The following is a 24,339-nucleotide window of genomic DNA, read 5'->3' as shown; positions in this document are numbered from 1 at the left end:
GATTGAGTACATAGGTTTCATCTGACAGGCACTGACCAAAGAGCACTACCGTGAGTTGTCAAACCAGTGTGAAAGGAGCAGAGACACCATCACTTTACTGGAGTAACGATGGTGATTTTAAAATTCAACACCAAAGGCAGACTCTTTTTTTTTAAAGATTTATTCATTTATTATATATGAGTATACTGTAGCTGTCTTCAGACACCAGAAGAGGGCATCAGATCTCCTTACAGATGGTTGTGAGCCACCATGTGGTTGCTGGGAATTGAACTCATGACCTCTGGAAGAGCAGTCGGGTGCTCTTAACCACTGAGCCATCCCTCCAGCCCAGGCAGACTCTTTTTTTTTTTTTTTTTTTTTTTTTTTTTCTTTTTCTTTGGAGCTGGGGACCGAACCCAGGGCCTTGTGCTTGCTAGGCAAGCGCTCTACCACTGAGCTAAATCCCCAACCCCCAGACTCTTTTTAAGATTGGTTTTTATTCACATGTTTATGCCACATGTGTGTTAGTGCCTCAGAGACCAGAAAGACAGCATCAGCCTCTGCAGAGCTGGAATTCTAGGCGGTCAGAGCCTGACTCAGCTCAGACCGAAGATCAGGAAATTCTGGGCTTTTATTTATTTGTTTTTCTGCTTTTTTCTTTTCCAGAGAGGGTTTCTTAGAATAATTCTGGCTTTGTAAACCAGACTGAACTTGAACTCAGGGCTCTGTTTGCCTCTGCCTCCCAAGTGCTGGGATTAAAGACGGGAGCCACCACACCTGGGTTAGAAGTTCTCAGTCACTGAGGGATCTCTAATCCAGATGTGGAGTTCTTCCAATGCAGAACTGAGGCTGTAAAGGAAACTGCTTGCACTAGTTCACTGAGGGGTTCATGCCTCCCATCCCTGTGCTGGGAGGCTGCAGCAGGGAGATAGTGTGCTCAAGGCCAGCCTGATGTGTGCAGAGGCCCTATCTGAACAAGGGGGTGGGGGACACAGACCTTGCAGATAAAGGAAAGAGAAGGATGAAAACTGGCCCAGGGCTGGTTTTACAAGATCTCTTTTCAGAAAGGAACTATGTGGCTGGTGTTCATATGCATGGTGTATGGGGGTGGGGGTGGGGTGGTGTCCGGTGTTCACGTACACAGTGTGTGAGAGGGTCTCTGTTCATGGACACTGAGTGTGAAGTGGGGATTGGATAGCTTTCTGAGAAAGAAAGATGATTCTGAATGAGGAGATCCCACGCTGTAGTTTACTTTGATATTACTCAAATCTAGCCATAAAACAAGCCCTATGTAGGAATAAGGTGGGTGGGTACCCAGAAACAGATGGTGATGGGCTGGCTCTCCACGGGGTGGTGGAAAAGCAACACAGGTCATCTGTGTCTTACATGTAAACAGAAAAGTCCACATGGATACGTTTTGACAAGGTAGTGTTTTTAGGGGCAGACAAAGGAGGAAGATGTTTTCCATACAGAACAGGCCTGAGCATTTGATCCACATCCACGAAGGGGGCTTGTAGTTTTCCGTTAGCTGAGTTTTCTAGCTCTTGTCTTCAGATCAATTACGGGGAAGTGGTAAATGTCCATTATGCTAGAATTCACAGTAGCAGATGGCCACCCATGTGAGTCCACCATGTTGACAGGGTACCCCTCCCAGAACAGCTACTCTGCTGTGGAAGAAGGGACCTTGCCCACCATGTCTGGCAAAGGAATATTACCTGTTTGAAAAGAAGAAGATTAGTGTGAGCTGCTGTCCAGCTGGCTCTCCTGCACTAACTGGTCACGTGGATCTCATGGCGAAGCAGAAGTAAGTTGCCATCCTTTTTCCTAACTCAAGCATTGGGGACCGTTCAGAGCGGAGCCACATCCATGCCTTAGGAGGGAAAGACAGGGCTGGGGATTTAGCTCAGTGGTAGAGCGCTTGCCTAGGAAGCGCAAGGCCCTGGGTTTGGTCCCCAGCTCCGAAAAAAAAGAAAAAAAAAAAAAAAAAAAAAAGGAGGGAAAGACAACCTCCGTGCCAGGACATGTCACGAAGTAGTAGCAACTGCTGGCCCTGAGATGGCAAGGTTGTAATTAGCCAAACCAGGCAAACACAGTATAGTTAAGAATTTAGCCCATAAGCTTGTTAGCTTAGATTTCTTTTCTTTTTTTTTACTAATTTTTATTTATGAGTGCACTGTCGCTGTCTTCAGGCACATCAGAAGAAAGCATCGGATCCTATTATAGATGCTTGTGAGCCACCATGTGGGTGCTGGGAATTGAACTCAGGACCTCTGGAAGAGCAGTCGGTGCTCTTAACCGCTGAGCCACCTCTCCAGCCTGTTAGCTTAGATTTCCATCCTTCTGCTAATAGGCTTTATTGTTGACTGTCTGGTGTTGGTGTCTGATGTGGAGGCTGAGTGAGGACTCATGCACAGGAGATAAACAGTTTTAAACTCTGTACAGTGAGGTTGGAAATGCAGGTTGCTACACCAGGAGGCATGCTTTGGCTGGCTCATGTGGCACTGTTTTCTTATTTGAAATGATTGGCAATAAAGTTGAAGTGTCAGACAGATGTCACATACTTAATTCTCCAAGCAAACAGGCTCCGGTTACTCCGGCCCCAGAACAGCACCAGGGAAGGCCGGCTGTGCCTGTAGATAGGCTTCCAGGTGCAGAGAGACGTGCTGTCCGCTGCACACACCCTTACTCCTGTACCTCTCTTTCAGTGTGACTCCTGGACATTTGTCATGTACAATGCCACCACTGTGCACTTTGTCCTTTTGCGTTCAGATAGTATGTCTCCAGCAAGAATGTCTGAAGCACTCTGGGTAACATACCTGGGGGGGCCACAAAGTACTCCTCCACAACGTGATTTGAGTTCTGTAGTAGTTCTTCTGCACAGCCGCCTTCGGCTACCTTGTCAGATCTCAGGTAGAGACATCTGCAACACCCAAAGGCCTGAGTTAGTTTGATAGACCTGAGGCTTTAGAGCACAGAGGGACAGGACCCCTAAGGAGGAGATGGGTGTTTGGGGAGGGGAGGGCAGAGCAGTCTTTGCTGTGGTCACTGTTCCTGTGTAGGAGTGCTGTGGTAGAAGTAGACCAGAGAGCTGGGGCAGGCCAGTGGTCCAATGACTGCTGCTGTATGTGAGGCCCTGACTTCAGTCCCTAACACAGAGGGGAGAGAAAGCATCAAAACTGTAGGTGCACCATGTGGAGGTGGCCCTGGTCTTTATGGGACTTTGGGTTCTGTTGGAGAATGGCCAAGAGCATAGATCTTTGAATCAAATGGATGGATCCAATGAAATCAAGTCCTAACACCACAGAGTACTTATCACCTCTATGATTTAAGTTTTCTTTATAAACATCAAATGTGATCGTTTAAAATTTTGTATTTTTATTTTATTTTATTTTTTTTTCTTTTCTTTTTTTTTTTTTGGAGCTGGGGACCGAACCCAGGGCCTTGAGCTTGCTAGGCAAGCGCCCTACCACTGAGCTAAATCCCCAACCCCTATATTTTTATTATTAATGTGTGTATGTGTCTATGTGGGTGTGTGCACATGAGCACAGGTGCCCATGGAAGCCAAAGGTATCAGATCCTCTGGAGTCAGGGTTAGAGACAGTTGTGAGCCACCTGCCTGGCTTGGGTGCTGGGTGCTCTGCGTGACAGTTCTCACATTAAACCACTGAGCCATCCAGTCAGCCTCAAAACGTTTGTTTAAACAAAGTGGAGCAGTGAAAGGGGCTCCGGCAAAGTGAGGTTTGATTCTTAGGATCCAAATGGAAGAGACGCAGTCCCCCCTCCATACATGCACTCACACCCATCTCCAGTAAATGTCATAGGCAGGTATGGTGGCACACACATGAGGCTCAGGCAGGTGCATCACGGGTGGAGGGCAGACAGCTGCTGAGTGAGGATTTCCTAGGAAGAGCAGCAAACACCTAATCACCATGACAGACCCAAGCCTCGTTAGTGAAGCAACTGGTTTAACGGGTTACTTATGGGAGCACGAAGAACTTTATGGACAGTTACAACACAGGAAAGGAAAAACAAAGCCTCTCCCAGCAACAGTTAACGGGCGGTAAGTCTTGGGGACAGATAGGACCTTGTGAACTACCTCCTTCAAAACAAAGTCACGGAGCCTGAGGCGGGCAAGGCTCCTTTAGTTTGACCTGCTGACAGCTCAAGACAGCGGCAGCCGTATCACACTGTAATGAGTTTCAGTGCTCTAAGGGCATAACCCATTGTCTTTTTTTAAAGATTTTATTTCATATATGTGAGTACACTGTAGCTGTCTTCAGACACACCAGAAGAGGGCATTGGATCTCATTACAGATGGTTGTGAGCCACCATGTGGTTGCTGGGACTTGAACTTGGGTCCTCTGGAAGAACAGTGCTTTTAACCATTGAGCCATCTCTCCAGTCCAACCATCATCTTTCCTTGGCATCTAGACTAACACAAGCTATGCACTTTCCTGTGAGGAATGAAAACTAGTGTTTTCTAGTTTTCTTTCTTTCAGTGTCCTAGTTCTAGTGTGGAATCCTGGTTGAAAAGAGGTTAGGAACTATTTGTCTCCATTCACGAAAGTGCAGACAAGGGGTTGGGGATTTAGCTCAGCGGTAGAGCGCTTGTCTAGCGAGCACAAGGCCCTGGGTTCGGTCCCCAGCTCCGAAAAAAAAGAAAGTGCAGACAAGTGATTCACCCCAGCAGCAGGAAGTTCTTGGCAGCAGAGAGAGGAGGTTGACTTTGCATGTGCTGCTGGGTCTTGAACTGTCCCAACAGTTGGATCACTGCTTCTGCGACTCATGGCCTCTTTGCAACTTGTATCTGCAAAGCTTCCCCTCCCATTTCTGTCTTTACTTTGCTACAGACTTAGAATGATAGTTTAGTTGTCTTGTTCCAGCCAAAACTCAGAGGTAGAATACTTCCTTTGCAAAAAGCTTGTTGAGGCTGGAGAGATGGCTCAGCGGTTAAGAGCGCTGACTGCTCTTCCAGAGGTCCTGAGTCCAATTCCCAGCAACCAAATGGTGGCTCACAACCATCTGTAATGAGATCCGATGCCCTCTTCTGGTGTCTGAAATCAATGACAGTGTATTCACATATATAAAATAAATAAATCTTTTTTTTTAAAAAAAAGCTTGTTTTAAAAGTTCTGTGTGTGTTTACGTGCTGCAGTACCTATATGGAGATCAGGACAACTTGGAGGAGTTGGTTTTCTCCTTCCACTATGTGCTGTGGTTTCCAGGGTTTGAACTCGGGTCCCAGGTGCTTTCATCCACAGAGCCGCCTAGTGTGTGTTTGAATAAAGTATTGAAGTAGTTGACTGCAGTGAGATGTCAGTAAAGCTGGTCCCTGCATTTGAGAGTTAAGGCTTCTAAGTCCCAAGTCCTGGCTTTTCCAGTGAAATTCTGAGCCTGTTTCTTGTATGGAATTGGCACTCTTTGCTTTCCCAAATCATCTAAGTCATATATGATAACTGAGATATTGCATACAAACTCCTAGCCTATAACACAGGTACATTAAGGCCTTTTAGATCAACTCAAATAATACATTATTAATATGTAGACGTCTACTAGCCAGTTGGGGCTTTTACTGCAATTATGGCTGGTGCTAAAACTGCTGATCTCCTATCGTTACTAGGATGTGTCCAGTTCAGACAAGCATTTAAAACAAGTCAGGGGCTCAAGAGACAGCTTATGAGGTAAGAGCATGTAGCTCTTACAGAGGGCCTGGGTTTGGTTCCTGTACCAACCTGGAGGTTGACACTCCAGCTCCAGGGGCTTGCACAGGCACCCTCTTCCGACCTCTGTGGGTTCTTGCACACATGTGCTAGACTCTCAGGCACATACAGTTAAAGATTAAAAGCGCACTGAAGTCTATAGCCTGAGAGGCTGGGACTCATGAGGCCTATTTTTTTTGTAGTCCTACAAATGTCATATTAAAATGACCAGTGGGACTCATTAACCTAAAACGACAAAATTTATGGTAAGAAATTCAGGCCACTGAGTGACAATAACAAGCTCAAATTCGGGGTTGGGGATTTAGCTCAGTGGTAGAGCGCTTGCCTAGGAAGCACAAGGCCCTGGGTTCGGTCCCCAGCTCCGAAAAAAAGAACAAAAAAAAAAAAATAAAATAAAACAACAAGCTCAAATTCCAGCCACTACATGACAAATATTGCTTGTCTTTTTTTTTTTTTTTACTTTTCCCTTTTTAGCAACTGCATTTCTTTTTTTTTTAAAAAAAGATTTATTTATTCATTATATATGAGCACACTGTAGCTGTCTTCAGAAACACTAGAAGAGGGCATCGGATCCCTGTGGCAGATGGTTTTGAGTCACCATGCAGTTGCTGGGAATTGAACTCAGGACCTCTGGAAGAACAGTCAGTGCTCTTAACCACTGAGCCATCTCTCCAGCCCGCAAGTGCATTTCTTTAGTTTCTCCTAGAAGACAAGAAATCCTGACTCTTGAAAATTACAATTCTAAAATTTTGTATGCCGCAGAGATGTGTACTATGGTGTATGTGGAAGTCAGAAGGCAACTTGTTCAAGTCAGTTCTCTTCCACCATGTGGGTCTTAAGGATCAAACTAAGATCATCATGATTGGTAGCAATTGCCCTCACCCGCTGAACCCACCACACCATCACCACCACTGCCGACTCCTGTCTGATTCTATTTTCTCCCCAAATAAATTAATGAAATGTTTATTTGAGCATTTATCAAGTATTTATGCAGTGCTAGACATTAAAAAAAAAATCCGGGGCTGGGGATTTAGCTCAGTGGTAGAGCGCTTACCTAGGAAGCGCAAGGCCCTGGGTTAGGTCCCCAGCTCCGAAAAAAAGAACCAAAAAAAAAAAAAAAGAAAGGAGAATTAGTAGGAGAAAAGTAGGTGGGATAAGGAGCTGGTAAAAGCAAGGACTGAAAATTGTGGGGAAAAAAGTAACGGAGGGAGAACTCTGGAAGCTGAAAGCATGACAGTGCTGGCTTGGAGAGATGGGCAGAGACTGACAACCAAGAGCCTGCAGGCCTCAAGCAAACTTTTTTTGGCTTCAGGAGCAGTGCCACATCTTCTGAAGATCTTGGATGGGGAAATGACATCAGGTCAACCGCTGCGAAGTACTGGGTAATGAGGTGCGGGGTAATGTTAGGCAAATAGTGATAACTTCTCTGCATCTGAGCATCAGATCAAAGACCGGAAGGAATCAGACTGGAAGGTGAGAAGAACAGGTGACTAACACGATTTAAACTTCGCAAAGCATTTCACCGATTTCCTGAAACTGATGCTACGTGGGTAATACAGGTTTATAATTAGCACTGATGAAACAGCCAGATTCTATCTCCAAAAACAGGTGAAGCATAACTTGTTATTTGGATGTCCCATATTAGCATAAAACTGATTTGAAGATACATACATACATACATATATGTATATGTATGTATGTATGTATATATATATATATAAATATATATATGTATATATGTGTAAATATATATATATATATTTCTTCAGCTATTTAATCTGATGCTCAGGTAGGCAAGTGAAAACACCTTAGAGGGAATGAACGTGGTTAGTAAGCCGGTACAGGCTGGAGGCGGGTCCTGAAGGAACAGTACACCCGAGAGGGTGGTAGGGGCTCTATGAAGTAGGGGATTTTCGGACTTTGTTCCTATTTACATCGAGACTGGGAAGACTAGAGGATTCTAAACGGGAGTGACAGGATCTATAATGAACTAGGGGAAGAGTGAAGCCATCCTCGCGGTGACCTGACAAATTTCCAATTATGCAAAGAATCTGAAACAGCCTCCAAGGTGCCCGAGTCAAGACGCCGAGGCCGCAGCCGGGAGCTTACCTGTCCTCCAGAACCGACTCCAGGGGCTCCACCCCGTCGGTGTCCACGGCGTGCAGCTGGTCGGCAAAGGCCACGGCTTTCTCTAGCCGGTCCACCGCCTCGCGGCTGCTGAAGTTCACCAGTGCCAGCCGCTCCAGATGCTCGACTACCGCGGCGGACACGCGATCGGTGCCCTCCGGGACTAGGCGTGGAGCCTGGGTCTTCGGGTCCGCCGCCTGGACCTTTCCGCGTGGACCCACTTTGGAAGCAAAACTTCGGCCCCGGTCCAGAGGAGCCCGAAATTGCACCCTCGCCGCCTGTGCCCACATCTTTGCTTCTCGGCCTCCGTAGCGACAAACGGTGGGGCGACGTGCGCGCGCGTGACGACATTAGAGTGCGTCGCCGTCACTGCAGCTGCGGTCGCCATGAACAGCGTCGGGGAGGCTTGCACTGACATGAAGCGCGAGTACGACCAATGCTTTAACCGCTGGTTTGCTGAGAAGTTTCTCAAAGGAGACGGCTCGGGGGACCCGTGCACCGACCTCTTCAAACGCTACCAACAGTGTGTCCAGGTGAGCTTCGCCCGGACCAGCCGCAGGGCTGCAGCAGCCCTCTTCTCCGCCATCCCACCGAAATTGCTTGGGTGTCGCCGCTTGATACACTGGGATGTTTTCGCGGTGCTTTGCTTTTTACATAGTACATTAGTATTTTGTTGTTGTTGCTCATTTGTTTGGTACTTATTCCAACCTTGCAAGTAGTCATAATTATTCGTATCTTTAAAAATTGCCGTGGCCGGGGCGGTGATCGCGCACACCTTTAATATCCTAGCACACAGGAGGCAGAGGCAGGCGGGTCTCTTGAGTAAGAGGCCACCCTGGTTTACAGAGTTGAGTTCCACGACAGCCAGGACTACACGGAAAAACTCCGTCTCTGGGCGGAAAAAAATGTATGTGTTCCCGTCCGGGATATGTGTTCCCGTCCGGGATAATGTCGGAGACAACTAACGGAGTCAGTTTTCTCCTTTCACATTTATGTGGGTTCTGGGGATAAAGTTCAGGACACCAGGCTTGGTGACAAGACGTTCTGTTATCTATACTTTACACATGGAAAAACTCGTACTCAGAAATAGGAAGTGATTGTTCAAAGGCACTGGAGTCTGGTGACCTCGATTATTTTGGTGGTGTCATTTCACTGTTAAGAGTGGATGTGTTTACCGTATGTTTTAGACTGCTAAGGAATTGCAGAGGTCCCGTTTTGTTACGATCTCTTCGTTGCTCTGTTTTTCCTCCACCTGTTGTACCAATAAGGTTTGATTTCAGGCCAGCACTTTTTTTTTTAAAAGATTTATTTATTTTTATTTATATGAGTACATTGAAGCTGTTTTCAGACACACCAGAAGAGGACATCGGATCCTATTAGAGATGGTTGTGAGCCACCATGTGGTTGCTGGGAATTGAACTCAGGACCTCTGGAAGAGCAGTCAGTGCTCTTAACCACTGAGCCATCCCTCCAGCCCTCAAATCAGCACTTCTAACCTAAAACCATCCCCTGGATTCCAGAAGCTACCTTTAGCCAGTTCTCAGACAGTGAAGGTGACTCAAGGTCACATAGCCGCTTAAACTGAGATTCATATTAAACACTGTCACTAAGATAGAGATAGGTACCTGAACTGACCTTCCCAAGAGCAGGCGTGCATACCACACAGGACTTACATGACAGTCTGCACGTCGGTGCTGCTTGGTAAACCAGTGCTAGAGGTACTCACTTTTAATCCCATGACTCAGAGGCAGGCAGATGTGAGTTCTAGACTACCCGGGGCTACACAATGAAACCTTGTCTCAAATAAAGGGTGCCCCTTGTATTGTGGGTTTCAAGCCATTCCAGTTCAGTCTGGTTTACCTCTGTACCATTATACTTCAGTTACAAAACATGGACTGCAAGCTTCCGTGGACTTATAGTACATTTTCTTCCTCCTTCAGAAAGCAATCAAGGAGAAAGAGATTCCTATTGAAGGACTGGAGTTCATGGGCCATGGCAAAGAAAAGCCAGAAAACTCCTCTTGACCTGCCTGTCACTTGGAAGAAGTCAGTAAATTGAGGGGCCTCTGGGTTTTGTCAGGGAAGGCTGTGAAGCTAATCTGGGATTGGAAGAGTTTAGAGGAGAGTTCTCCACCTTGGTGTTCTGAAGGAGCAGCTGTCACTCCTGCTTTGAGGCAACTTCACTTTTGCTGACATCTTGCTGAACTCCTCGTGCTACAATGGGAGAGCTTCTTGGGGGGTGGGGTTAGGTTGCAAAACATGGCGTGGAATCATCTTTAACTGGTTCTCGGATGTAAATATGGTGAACTGGTCAGGACCGAGGCTGCCTGACAGCGTTTGCTGCAGAGGACACTGGGTGTACCCTATGGGAGGCATTGCTCACAATGGTTGGCCTCTTTTTCCTCTCAGGGAGCTAATGCTCTGAAAAGGGATGCGGACACAACCTCCATTTCAATCACTGCTTGGAAACATGATTGTATTTTTAGAGTAACAGTTTCAACTGCTGGTGGCCTGGGTTATGGGAGTAGAAAACAGCTTTACTGAGCTCCTGCCTTAACAGAGGTGTCACCTTAACATTCAGAAGCTTTGGAAATGACATCAACACCACTTTGGAGCTCACAGCACTGCTGCTCATAACTCCAGCACCCAGCTGAGCAAGAGGCACCTGCATTACAGGTTTGCTGTTGCTAACTTTCAACTCCACGAATTAACATCAACATGCGTTATCACATAGAAGGCAAAATGCATCCAGCTAAGTGGGGGAAAGGTGCTTACTGATTTTTGTTTGCCTACCATGCCCTAAGTCTGTAATCATGAAATAAATAAATCTTAAAAATCACATCTTACTCTCCACTTCTGAAACCTGCCCTCTATTGAACAGTATTTCCTGTTGTCTTGTGTATCTCATTTTGTTGCAGAGCCAGCTTGGCTCTGAACTTGGTTTAAGCCTAGGTGACTGATCAGCACTTAGATTAGAAATCTGACTTTGTGGCTGGCCTCCCACCTTTGCTGAAACCACACTGGATTACGAGTTCACTATCACACTCACCTATATAAACAGCCCCTTTAAATATTATTCAGTGTGGTTCCAAACCAATGTTACGTAGTCCTCACACCTGCCTACCTTCAACAGGATTTATTATGTCCCTAAAGACAGATGAAAGCTGGTGTACAAAAGGTTGACATTGTTTCCTGTGTTACTAATTACTTTGTTTTAATTTGGACAACCCTAATGCCATTTCAAAACATTCTTAGAAAAATGTGGTTGTAAAAAAAACCCTCGCAAGGCCCTGGGTTCGGTCCCCAGCTCCGAAAAAAAGAACCAAAAAAAATAAAAAAAAAACCCTATTTTTCAACTGGTTAGGGGGTCATTGTCCGAAATGTCAGGAGAGATTTTGGAGCCTTATGTCCTTGGAATGTAACTTGGGCCATCTGTCTTCCCTGAATTTTGTACTGCTGAGGTCAAACCCAAGACTTCTTGCATTCCAGCATTTATCTGAGCTACAATCCCAGATCACTTTTGTCTAAGGCAAGGTTTCATGTAGGCCAGGCTGGCCTCAGAGTTGCCCGCTGAGGAGCTAGCTCTTGATCCTCTGCCACCACCTCCAACTACTGGGATTAACAGGTGTGTGTCACCACACTGGGCGTCTGTTACTTTTCTATTGCTATGAAGACACCCTCACCAAGGCAACTTATAAAAGTTTGAGACTCACAGTTCCATGATCATGTCAGGGAACATGGCAGCAGGCAGGCAGGAAGGTAGGGCAGTAGTTGAGATCTCCCCCCCGCACCCCCCCCCCCCGGAGCTGGGGACCAAACCCAGGGCCTTGCGTGCAAGCGCTCTACCACTGAACTAAATCCCCAACCTGAGTAGTTGAGATCTTAGTCCTGATCCATAGACACAAGGCAGAGAGAGAGCTCACTGAGAATGCTGTGGGGTTTTGAAACCTCAGAGCCTGCCTGTCCCCAAGAGTCTCCCTGCCTCCAACAAACCCATACCTCCTAATGCTTCCCAAATAGTTCTACCAAATGGGGACCAAGGACTTAAACCTGTGTATTGCTGAGGCCATTCCCATTCAAATCACACTGGGGTAGTAATTATAGTTAACTCACGTGTGCAAGTGAAGTCAGTTCCTTCCTTCCAGTGTGCAGGTTCTGGGTATGAGACAGCTTGGTAGCAAGCACACCAGCTGCTGAGCATCTCCTGGTGTGTGCTTCGTTTTAGAATTAGCTCGTGGTGGTAGCTTGGAACTGTGGCTGTCCTCAGGCCTCTGACTACTCTTCTGACGTCTCAAAGGTCGTTAAGTAGGCACCACCATGGCCTTTTTGAGTCTTCTTTTTTTTTTTAAAAAAAAGATTTATTTATTATATATAACCACACTGTTGCTGTCTTCAGACACACACCAGAAGAGGGCATCAGATCTCGTTACAGATGGTTGTGAGCCACCATGTGGTTGCTGGATTTGAACTCAGGACCTCTGGAAGAGCAGTCAGTGCTCTTAACCGCTGAGCCATCTCTCCAGCCCGAGTCTTCTTTTTTGGGATGGTGATGGTCATTTTCAGCTCAGGTGAGACTTACCTTCCAGAATAGCCTTGAGAATCATTGAAATAATGGCATTGTGCACGCCTTAACCCGGCTACTCCCCATGGCGAAGGAAGGCTACAGCCACCTAAAAGGAGCAGCTACTCATAGCTTCCTTTACAGCATATCTGACGAGAGAGCCGCAAAGACCATAATGATCACTCATCCTACCTGACTCCAGCCATCCTCTCCAAGACTGACTCCAGCTACTTTTAAAGGTCTTCCATTTTGACAAGCAGTTGACGGCTATGCCACTGTTTTGAAACTGCCACTGCTGAGTCTTGTTTGTTTTTCCTAGACAGGGATTCCCTTGTAGCCATGCTGGCCTGGAGCTCGGAGCTCTGCCTGCCTCTGCCTCCTGAGTCCTGGGATTAAAGGCCTGCACCATCACTGTCTGACTGAGAAATGATTCTTCACCTAAACTTGGCTCCTTTTGTAGACTGCGAGAGAAGCCTGCTGTGACCAGAGGACAGCTGACTGAAGCTCAGGCCCTTTGTTCAGGCTCTGCGCAGCCTGGACTGACCTAGAACTTGCTATGTAGCCCAGTGTTGGTAACCAGCAGTTCTATTGATCATCTATTGATCAGGGAGCCAGTCCCAATGGTAACTCTACCTTTCTATGTTCTTGGTCACTTGGCTTTGCCCACCCTAAGCACAAGAAACCAGCAGGGAGCCAGCCATAAACTGTATTCAGTGGGCTAAACCAGATCTACAAAGCAGCAAAGCAATTAATCTGAGAATAAAAATGCAGCATCCAGCCCACGGACAATCTCAGTTCAAGTTATTTATTTAAGCCATCTCCTCTTACGAGCAAAGGGATGGAGGAGCAAAGTAATGGTCACCATCTGATAAAGGAAAGATGAGCTGAGCATCCAATGGGCTTTCGTGGTCCACACACAAGAGTCAGGGTCCAAATCAGTGCTGTGGTCCCTTGTCGCCTGGGCGAAGAGCCAGGTTCTCTTTACTCATCTTCATAGCCAGTCGGAAGCGGGTTCATGTGAGGATTGTGGAAGAGGGTATGGTTACCATCTCCCCAGGGGAAGGGCTGTGGAGTGAAGATGGCAATTAGATGTTTCCCGAAAACGCTCACAAACAACTTGCCTGCCAACTGCTTGAAACAGATAAAACAAAATCCAAACGGAAATTTGTCCTTTACTGGCATAATTTCAACTGTCCCATAGTTTTTCTTGTTAAATTTTTTATGTACTTTAATTTATTTATGTATAAACACTATGTCTTCACCCACACAAAAGAGGGATTCAGATCCCATTACAGATGGTTGTGAGCCACCATGTGGTTGCTGGAAATCGAACTCAGGACCCCTGGAAGAGCAGCCGGTGCTCTAACCACCGAGCCATCTCTCCTCTGAAGTGGCTAGTAGTAAAGCAAGCTCCAGGGAAGGAGATGGCTCAGCAGCTAAGGCCATGTACTGCTCTGCCCATGAATAGAACAAGTTTGGTTCCCAGCATCCACACCAGGCAGCTCATAACTGCTACTACTCCAGCCCCAGGGAACCTGAAGCCCTCTTTGGCTCCCTTGGGCATCCACATGCACACACGTAATTTAAAAGAAATTAAACCTTAAAAAACATAAGATGTTGGAAAGATGGCTCCGTTCATCAGACTTGCTCCTCCAAAATTCTCAGACATCAGATCAGGTGTCTCACAACTGCTGCCGGGATCTCACACCTCTGACCCCACAGACACCTGCACTCACAGGTACATATGTACACACATAGGTATCTATCCATAATCAACATTTTTAATATAAGAAAAGCAGTTCCTAGCTTCCCCTGGAAACTGCTCCAGCCAGGATTGTGCCATCAAGGTGTGGCCCTTCCTGTATCAGAAGGGCGATGGCAGACGTGGATGCTTTTTAATGCAGGACCAGAAAACTGCAACCAAGATTCTATCCTTTTCCTCAGTACCTTTTGTTTTGAGTGTGCATGTATACGGCCACTGTCAGAGACCACTTGTGTGTGGGTTATATAGGTTCTCCCCTTCTGCAGTGGGTCCCAGACATTGATGCACCGTCTTGGGCTTGCTAGCTCCTTCACCTGCTGAGCATCTTTGAAGCCCTGATTTTTTTTTTTTTTTTTTTTTTTTTGTTGAAGCAGGGTTTCTTTAGCTAACCTTAAATCCTACATAGACAGGCTGACCTAAAAATTACAATGATCCTCCTGCCTCTGCCTCCCAAGTGCTGAGATTAAAGGCCTGTGCTACCATGCCGGCTTTATTTTTTATTACGATCATTAGTACTCCTCCTCCTCCTTTGTGGGCATATGCACAAAAGTATGAGTGTACCACAGAAGCCAAAGACACCAGTCCCACCCCCATATGGAGCTAAAGCAAGTTGTGAGCTACCCACCTGGGCACTAGAAATTAAAACTGGCTCTTCTGTCCGTATGAGCAGCACCACTCTAAACCACTGAGCCATCTCTCCAGTTCCTTCCCACCATGTTTGAAAAGCACTGCTCTTGGCCAATAGCTCACAACCATTTTTGGCTATCTGTGATAACCTCTTTGGCCCAAGATAACCTACTTCATAACGAAGCAGAGAATGACCATGAGCTACTGATTCTCTTATTTTCAGCCCCCAAGTGTCAGGGGCGAGACATGCGCATTTTCTAGAGGCAGTTAGGCCGGGGTACTACTGCCACCTACTGGGCAGAGGCCAAGGCAAGGATGCTGTGAAGCACCTTTTTCTCACCCATAACTGCCCTGGAGCTCACTATGTAGACCAGACTGGTCTTGAGCTCAGGAGATATGCCTGCTTTGGCCTCCCAAGTGCTGAGGCTGTACACGAGTGGGATCGAGCCTCGTGGGATGTAAAAATCTAGATTAAGTTTCTGCAAGGCTAGTCCTATGTGAATTAGGTGATACAATTTAAGGAGCAAATAAACAGCCTTGTTAAAAATTCATCGAGAGGGGTTGGGGATTTAGCTCAGTGGTAGAGCGCTTGCCTAGGAAGTGCAAGGCCCTGGGTTCGATCCCCAGCTCCGGAAAAAAAGAACCAAAAAAAAAAAAATTCATCGAGAGACATTAAAACTGTCTACACAAACCGGCAGTCTGTGCTCAAGCCTAACGCCCGGATTGTAAATCACCTTCAGGATCTGCCTCTATAAAAGGACACCCCAAAACTACAAGCTTTCATTCAGGAAACAGCATCTGAAGTGCACCAGAAGACAAAAGATGACAAATTGGGGGAGTTGAAAATCCAGGACCATTTATTGTGCGGCTTTTTAAGAAAATTAAGCCGCGACCCACAAACTGGCTTCCCTCATGTAAAACGAGAGTAAATAAAATGTTCAGTCTGCGCGGATAGACAGGCAGCCGAGATCCTAGCGCACCAAGGGCTGGGACTGGGGAGTGGACAACCCAGAAATAACGGACGCTTGAAGGACAGCAGAGGCGCAGCGCGTACCTTAGTCCTGATGCGGAGATGGGGGTAGGCGACGAACTCGGGTCTCTCGTGCTCTTCGTGTCGCGACTTCAGGAAAACGTTGAGCATGCTCACTCCCACCCCGGGCAGCGCCACGAAGTAGGTGAGGGCCTTCCAAATACGAGCTGCAGCGGGGCCAGAATGTCAGCCTCGGCCGCTCCCTCCCGCAAGGCCTCCCGCCAAGGTCACGGCCCCGCCAGGCCGCGTGCCAGCCACTGAGGCCCCCACGCCCACCCGAGCCCCGGTACCTGAACCCTCCTCGCCGTGGGCGCCACTCGACATGGGCCGCCCCACCCGTGGGAGGGCCCGGCCCAGCAGCCCAGAGACTCGAGACGCACTCAGCACCGCCGACGCCATCTTGGAACTACCCCGGCGCGCCGGAAGCGGAAATGGGGGTCCCCGAAGGGGGCGGGACAGAGACGCCAAACGAAGTTTCCATTGGGCAACGCCTTCTCACTGGCCAGGAATTGTAGCGCCTGCGCACATTTTCGGTCCTGGTCCAAACCCTCGGGGCGGCACGAGTGAGATTGCGCATGCGCTTCATACCTGTGCCCCACCTCCCTCCTCTGCTGCTGGGTGAGGATGTTCGCTGAATAGAGCTTCTGTGAGATATTTTTTTGTTTTGTTTTTAACTGCTACCTTCTTTGGAGTCCCTGGACAGGATCTGAAATGCCGAGAACAAATGACGTTATCGGAAGCGCCATTCTCCTTTCCTCGCTGACTTCTAATTCCGCGATTTCCAAGGCACCCGACACCCTTGTCATCACTCTTAAAGACCGTTGTTATTCTCTTCTGTGACGCCCTATATGGACTGTAAAGTCCGTGGTGCTTAGATTTTGCCAGCGCTGCATTCCCAGAGTTACCCGAAATCAAGTAGCAGGTGCTTTATGCAATTTAATGAATATATGAATTATGAATCCATGAATTAATGAGTCAATGAATAGCTCCTGGACCCAGAAAGAACCCTGGAATTGGTGCCAGAAAATCTGGACTTTGTTTCAGCTCCATATCCTCAGCGATTGGCCAATGGTCCTGCTCTCTCCCTCGAATTCTACAAACATCTGTTAAATTTCGTCTGTAGAACTTTTTAAATATCTGCTTTCTTTTTTCTTTCTTTTTGTCTAAACGCCTTTTTAAAGATAAAAGTTTTTTTTTTTAAAAAGGCTGGAATGCCAGGTGTGGTGGCATCTTGGAGGAAGACGATGGGACTGATCCCAGGATAGCCTCTTTCTTCTACCGAGAGTTCCAGGCTGTCCAGGGGCTGCATAGTGAGACCCTTCTCCATGAAACAAAAACAACACAACACGGGAAGCATGGTGGCAGGTGGCTCATAATCCCAGCAAGAGTGAGATGGGTCAGGAGGATTGTTGTGAGTTAGAGACTTGCCTGGGCTGTAAAGTGAAACCCTGTCTCCACCCACACACCCCCAAGTTTAAAATGTATGTGTATATGGCACAGTTCTGAGAGACCGAGGAGGGAATCTCTAATTAGAGGCCACTCTGGACCACATATAGAGTCTGTGATTAGCCTTGTCTATGGTATGAGACCCTATCTCAAAATAACAAAAGGAGGTAGAGGCAGCAGACTCATGCTTGATGAGTTCAAGGCCATACTGAACTATATGAACAATTAAAAAAAAAAAACAGGTGTATTGCTGGATGGTGGTGGCACACACCTTTAATACCAGCACTCAGGAAGCAGAGGCAGGTGGATCTCTGAGTTGGAGGCCGGCCTGATTTACAAAGTGAGTTCCAGGACAGCCAGGGCTACACGGAAAAACCCTGTCTCAAAGGTGGAGAATTCCGGCACCACCTTTGGCCCTCACTTGCTTGTGTGATCTTGGGCAACCCCTGCCCTTTGCCTTGCTTTGGTTTCCTCCTTGGTACATCGGGAATGGTAGGAAAGAAGATTTCTTCAAGGGGCATTCATTAAAACCTCGTATTGCTCTAAAAAAAAAAAAACAAAAAAACAAAAAAACAAAACAAAAAAAACAAACAAAACCCTGTCTCAAAAACCCACACATACATACAGCAAAAAGATGTACGTTTAATTATGTATTGGATCTTGTGTGTATTGGGTCATGTGTGTGTGTGTGTGCCTCAGAGGCAGAAGGTGCCAGGTACCTTAGAGCTGGTGTTATGAAGGGATGTAAGTTGCCACATGTGGGTGCTGGGAACCAAACTGGTCTTCAGCAAGAGCAGCAAGGGTCCTTCACTGGCCATCTTTCCAGCTGTAAGTATTTAATAATTTAAAATACCTTAAATTATAGCACCTTTCTCCAACCCCCTGAACTAGGTTTTTTTCTTTTTTTAAAGACTTATCTAAATGTATATGTGTCTTACTGTTTGAGCTTCGTGAATGTGCATCATGTGTGTGTAGTACCTGTAGATGCCACAAGAGGGCGAAAGAATTTCTGGAACAGATACAAACAGTTGTGAGCTCATTCCCGTGGGTGCTGGGAATGAAACTACACTCCATTACAAGAGCAGTAAGTGCTGTTTACCAACTTAGCCATCTCGAGCCCCTAAACCTCACCTACATAAATGCATTCATAGCAGAGCCATAGAGATATAGCTCAGTGGTTAAGAGCACTGGCTGTTCTTCCAGAGAACCTGTGTTCTAGTCCCTCCCAGCATACTCATGGTGACTTATAACCTTCTTTAACTCCAGCTCCAGGGGAATCGCACTCTCTCTGGTCTCTGAGTGCACATGTACATATATGGCGCAAAGGCATGTACTTGTGTGCAAAAAATAAAACTCTTGCAGAGTATAGTGGCACGTTCCTTAAATCCCAGCACTCAGGAGGCAGAGGTAGGCAGATCTCTCTGAGCTGGAGGTCAGCCTGGTCTACAAAAGAAATGCTGGGCCAGCCTGGTCTATGAAGCAAGTTCCTGGCTAGTGGGGGAGGTCAGGGGGAGGGGCTACACAATAAGACCTTGTCTCCAATAAATTTTTAAAAAAAGCTTTATAAAAAAATCCATTCGGGGGGCTGGGGATTTAGCTCAGTGGTAGAGTGCTTACCTAGGAAGCGCAAGGCCCTGGGTTCGGTCCCCAGCTCCAAAAAAAAAAAAAAAAAAAAAAAAAAAAAAAAAAAAAAGAACCAAAAAAAAAAAAAATCCATTCGGGGTTGGGGATTTAGCTCAGTGGTAGAGCGCTTGCCTAGCAAGCGCAAGGCCCTGGGTTCAGTCCCCAGCTCTGAAAAAAAGAAAAGAAAAAAAAATCCATTCATAGTTTAACAGGCAGTGTCAGGGAGAAAGATAACTATATGTCAGGCCCCCTTGGGTCCTTATGCCTCAGATTAAGAACTCTTGGCAAGGCTAGGTATGGTGGATCACACCTGTAATCCTGGAAGGTGTGAAGGTTGAACAGGAGCCCTTAAGTTCAGGAACCGTCAGACAATCTATGCATAGCCTCGGATGACTGAACTTAGACAGTCAAGAAAAATAAGACTGTAGGTACAAAGAATGGGGAGTAGTTTTTGTTTTTTGTTTTGTTTTTGAGACAAGGTTTCTCTGTGTAGCCCTGGCTGACCTGGAACTCACTCTGTAGACCAGGCTGGCCTCGAACTTAGAGATCGATCTACCTGCCTCTAATTCTCACTGGGATTAAAGGCATGCATCCATCACAACCCGGCTGTTGTTGTTGTTTTAAGAGAGTGTCTTACTGGGGTTGGGGATTTAGCTCAGTGGTAGAGCGCTTGCCTAGCAAGCACAAGGCCCTGGGTTTGGTCCCCAGCTCTGAAAAAAAGAAAAAGAAAAAAAGAGAGAGAGTGTGTCTTACTATGTAGCCCTGTCTGGCCTGGAACTCACGACATAGACCAGGTTGGCCTCAAACTCACCGTAATACAACTGTCTCTGCCTCCCAAGTGCTGGGATTAGAGGTGTGATTCATCGAACTTACTGAATGTGTATTATCTTGAGCCCTCACTCTTGTGCTTAAATCTATAGTAAACAGCTTTTTAAAATATTTATTTTACTGAGTACACACCGGAAGAGGGCATGGGATCCGATCACAGATGGTTGTGAACCACCCTGTGGTTGCTGGGAATTGAACTCAGGACCTTTGGAAGAGCAGTTGATGTTCCTAACCACTGAGCCACTCTCCAGCCCTATAGTAAACATTTTAAAATTCTATTTTGTTTCAGGCAGCATCTCAAGTGTACCAAGCCAGCATCAAATTCACTATGTCGCCAGCCTTGGAACAGGATGCTTTTACTCTACCTGCTCTGTTCTGGCAATTCTATTCCTGTCGCACTCCCCATCATTTTTAGATCTTGTCACTGCTATTCCGTCACTCACTACATATATATTTAAAAACATATTTATGTGTCTGTGTGTGTGTGTGTGTGTCTGTGTGTGTGTGTCTATTAAACTCTGATCTGCCGCCCTGTGGGATTTGTGGACTGAACTCCTCACGTCAGCCCTGCACATAAATGCCTTTGCTGTGCAGTCCATCAGTGAATCCACTGTGCATGGAGTCAGATCTCTTCTCTCTTGCTACACTAGATCCTTTATGTCTCCATAGACATTCCGGGGGATGCTCTTCCGGGGGACCTTTGTGCATACTTATTTCTCTGTCTGCAAGAGTTCTGCCCCAGGGGTTGGGAATTTAGCTCAGCGGTAGTGCGCTTGCCTAGGAAGCGCAAGGCCCTGGGTTCAGTCCCCAGCTCCGGAAAAAAAAGAGTTCTGCCCCAGAGAGTCATATTAATCGGTCCCTATTAAACTCAAGGCTTGGGGGACGGTGCCTGAATGGCGACCGGATGTCAAGGTTTCCTCTAAGGCTCTTCTCCTTTCGTATTAGCGAGAGGGGGGTCTCACGGACGCTTGCTGTTTCAGCTAGCTGACCATCGAGCCACTGGCTCTTCTATCCCGTGACTCCTCGCCCTGCGGTTATAACGGCTTGAAGCGGAAACCCAGTTGTGTCTCCTCGTGATGTCTTTCAGGAAGCTGTCTTGAGAGAGGATGTTTTGCGGAAACAGATGCTTGGAAAGAACACATGATGTTAAGAAAGTGTATAAATGGAAACCCATGAACAGCGAGAGGTCACTCTTGCGTCGCGACACCATGCAATGCTTCCTTGGTCTCCGCCAGCGAAAGGCACCAAAGAACTTGTAGTATTCTGGCCAATTCTTGCCGCTTCTGTCCACTCTTGCCAACTCAGCAGCGTCTTATGATTCCTGCGGATTAAGCCGCTGCCCACGATTCCTCTTTGGTGTTTGCTGTTGGACTGAACTGCTGGTATCCTGACAACAAAGAGTTGAGTCGCCCAAAGAGCTACTACTAAAAGGTCCACAACCCCCTTTCCCATTAACCTTTCTCCCCAACCGCTAGTCAGTGGGTTAGAAGGGAGCTCGGAGCGTTCAAGAACCCTAAATAAAGTGTGATTAGAAAAATCTAAGCCTGACGCTGGAGAGATGGTTAAGAGCACTGCCTGCTCTTCCAGGGATCCTGAGTTCAATTCCCAGCACCAACATGGTGGCTCACAACCATCTGTGATGGGATCCAATGCCATATTCTGGTGTGTCTGAAGACAGGTACAGTGTACTCACATAAATATAATAATAAATAAATCTTAAAAAAAACTATTTGTAATGAGTTCTGATACCCTCTTCTGGCACGCAGGTATACATGCAGATAGAGCACCATATACATAAAAATAAATTAATTAATTAAAAAAACCTAAGCCTACGGAGCTCACCACAGAGCAATGGCGTCACCATTGATGAAGCGGATCTAAACCTTGTTATATATACATACCACATGCTTAGTTCACTGACTCGCCTTTGAAGCCCACCCTGATTTTATTCTTTTTAAAAATTACTTATTTAGGGCTGGAGAGATGGCTTAGTGGCTAAGAGCACTGATGGCTCTTCCAGAGGTCCTGAGTTCACTTCCCAGCAACCACATGGTGGCTCACAACCATCTGTAATGGGATCCGATGCCCCCTTCTGGTGTGTCTGAAGACAGCTCAGTGTACTCATATACATACAATAAACAATTCTTCTAAAAAAATTTTTAAAAAAATTACTTATTTATACTTGGTGGGCTTGGTGGCCATGCCTTTAGTCCCACCCCTTGGGAGTCGGAGGGCAGGTGGTTCTCTGTGAGTTCGAGGCCAGCCTGGTCTACAGAGGGAGTTCCAGGACAGCCAGGGCTACACAGAGAAACCCTGTCTCAAAAAATTATATTATTTTATGTGTACATATATACATATACACATGTAGACATATATGTGTATGTATGTATATCTCTGTGTGTGCGCCTGCTTATCTATATGTGCACCATGTATGTGTAGTGCTCACAGAGGCCAGAAGAGGGCACTAGACACTCTGGAGCTAGAGTTACAAGCCACGGTGACCCTCAATGGTTGAGGGTGCGTGGAATAGAACCTGGATCCTCTGCAAGAGCAGCAAGCACTCCTGACTGCTCGTCCATATCGCCTGCCCTTTGCTTTGTTTTAGACAGGTCACTTTTGATTCTGCTTTCGAGCTTTTTTTAGACAGGGTGTCATTCTGTAATCCAGGCTAACTTGGAGTCCCCTCGGCAGCCAGAATGACCCGGAACTATGCAGCTCCAGCTGATCTTGAGCTCTAGGCAGTCTCCCTGCCTCAGCCTCCCAAGTGCTAGGATCACAGGTCAGAGGCCCCACAACAGCCGATCGTGTGGGCCTGTTGTTGCTGTCTTTGTGTTTGAGACAGACAGGGTCTCACTGTACAGCCTCCCATTCATAAAGTTCAGTCTTCCAAGTGCTGGGATTACGTGTGTGTGCTACCCACCTTCCCCGTGCTTGCGAGCATCTTATCAGAAGGCCTTCCTTGACCATCCTTAAGCAAAACAACTCCTCCTTATGCTGACACTCCGTCCGTCTGCCTTCCAGCACCTTACCTACCCCGTCACACTTGCTGCCGTCTGTTACATTAAATATTTATAGAATTAGTGTCTGCCTTCCTATTAAACACCATGGGAACCAGGACTCGGAGTTCTTTACTGGTGTGATCCCCAGCGCTTGTCACATAACAGGCCCTCACTGGTTATGTTAGTCCCCACCCGATCGATAAATGCTGTTCTCATAGGTTCAGATAATGAGACAGAGACCTGAGACCGTGACTCAGAGAATCACCCCCAGACCTCAGTGTTTGCTAAGGGTCGGACTCAGGGAAGCTGCCCCCGCCTGTTCTTTTACCCTCCGAACCACACAGGGTTTGCTTTAGGGAGCACAGGGTCAACTCCCGGGAGCTCATGCAACCAACCTTTTGCTGAGCTGATATGCACATCAGAACTGGGAGGGTTTAGCAAAATCGGTCCTGGTAGCATGAGCCTACAGCCACAGCACTGGGAGGCTGAGGCAGGAGGATGAACTTAAGAGAAAAGTCAGTTACTAGAGACAGAGAAGGATGTGGGTTTTCAGGGGTGGTGGAGGGATAAAGAGAGATGGATAAGAGCCTACTGTGTACTCAAGTGGAGATATCACACTGAACCCTACCAGTAGGTACCATTAACACAAGCCAGTCAAAATAACCATTTAAAAATGCTAAACTGGGAAAGGAAATAACATTTGAAATGTAAATTTAAAAAATCCAATAAAAAAATGTTCTGACTTCTGCGGGAAATATTTCGGGTCACCCTTGAGAAGGGACCGGGCCATCAAATGTCTTCTCGAGGCACTGAGGTGACAGTTCTGCACAAATGCCATCTCTCGATGCCTCCCGAGGGACCGCCTGGCCTCTCCGTGTACGGAGCCTCCCAAGGCCATTTCCAGGCAGGCTCGGGTCTGACATCATCCTCTCCAGCGGCCGGTGGTGTTTCCACCCGTGCTGGAGCCGGCTATGTTTTCTGATGTAAGGTTTTCTGCAATGGGGAGCCAGTAGGGGAATAGCTCTGTGGTGGGGCAGCTCATGATGGTGGAAGAGGATGTTGGGATAACCCTGGCTGAGAACAGCCCTCACTTAGGAGGAAATCCTATCTGGGGCATCCTGCCTGTTATTTTTACTACAGCCTCTCAGAGCTAAGAGCACTTTTAAATTCCCGGACCAGGAGACTGATCCTGGAAGGTACCGAGGCCTCTTTCCAGCAGGTCCCCAGGGAAACATGCACGTTGTGACCACCGCCTTCGTCCTTGTGTAACTGAACTGGACCCCATGGTTATGATTCCTCACGGTCTCAATATACCCCTTCAACGGGGACCCAGCAGTGGCCAGTCTAGAAGGAAGTACAAGTTAACCGGTATGACAGCTCATGTGATGAGCTCTGTAGCGAGGAGACAGGACGACGTGGACCACTGACATCAAGTTCAAGTCTCAGGTCTGCCACATGTCTACTCATTCCCAAGGCACCTGGGAAAACCCGCTTGTGGGCTGAGGATTTACTGTGTCACGGGCTGATGTTGGCTCAGCCAGTGAGAGCACCTGTGCAATCTCAGGCCTGGACGTCTTTTTTTATATATTTTTATTATTATTATATATAAGTACATTGTCATCATCTTCAAACACACCA

General features: G+C 46.9%; 3 protein-coding genes and 1 long non-coding RNA gene across 6 annotated transcripts; 2 read left to right on the top strand and 2 right to left on the bottom strand.

Moving 5' to 3' along the window:
* Positions 1–139: 139 nt before the first annotated feature.
* On the bottom strand, positions 140–8,125 carry Gatc (glutamyl-tRNA amidotransferase subunit C). Of its 2 annotated transcripts, NM_001108339.1 has the most exon segments (3): positions 140–1,694; positions 2,796–2,899; positions 7,809–8,125. In NM_001108339.1, coding segments are annotated over 3 exon segments (468 nt in total). In that variant the 5' UTR covers positions 8,117–8,125; the 3' UTR covers positions 140–1,638.
* A 53-nt stretch (positions 8,126–8,178) lies between these two features.
* Positions 8,179–10,672, top strand: Triap1 (TP53 regulated inhibitor of apoptosis 1). Of its 2 annotated transcripts, XM_087579410.1 has the most exons (3): positions 8,179–8,359; positions 9,767–9,871; positions 10,235–10,664. In XM_087579410.1, exons 1-2 carry the CDS (start codon positions 8,213–8,215, stop codon positions 9,848–9,850), a joined length of 231 nt encoding a protein of 76 aa, XP_087435536.1. In that variant the 5' UTR covers positions 8,179–8,212; the 3' UTR covers positions 9,851–9,871; positions 10,235–10,664.
* A 2,504-nt stretch (positions 10,673–13,176) lies between these two features.
* On the bottom strand, positions 13,177–16,226 carry Cox6a1 (cytochrome c oxidase subunit 6A1). Its single transcript, NM_012814.1, has 3 exons — positions 16,096–16,226; positions 15,830–15,972; positions 13,177–13,451 (listed from the first exon to the last, which is right to left on the bottom strand). The coding sequence occupies exons 1-3, from the start codon at positions 16,202–16,204 to the stop codon at positions 13,368–13,370; spliced, it is 336 nt and encodes a 111-aa protein (NP_036946.1). The 5' UTR covers positions 16,205–16,226; the 3' UTR covers positions 13,177–13,367.
* A 169-nt stretch (positions 16,227–16,395) lies between these two features.
* On the top strand, positions 16,396–21,431 carry LOC148002357 (uncharacterized). Its single transcript, XR_015634878.1, has 2 exons — positions 16,396–17,591; positions 20,790–21,431. It is a non-coding gene; the product is annotated as an uncharacterized LOC148002357 (long non-coding RNA).
* The last annotated feature ends 2,908 nt before the right edge of the window (positions 21,432–24,339 follow it).

This window comes from Rattus norvegicus, chromosome 12 (genome assembly GCF_021556685.1).
Source record: "Rattus norvegicus strain SHRSP/BbbUtx chromosome 12, alternate assembly SHRSP_T2T, whole genome shotgun sequence".
Taxonomy (NCBI): Eukaryota; Metazoa; Chordata; class Mammalia; order Rodentia; family Muridae; genus Rattus; species Rattus norvegicus.
The sequence above is the reverse complement of the archived record's forward strand: the minus strand, read 5'-3'. Positions and strand labels throughout refer to the sequence as shown.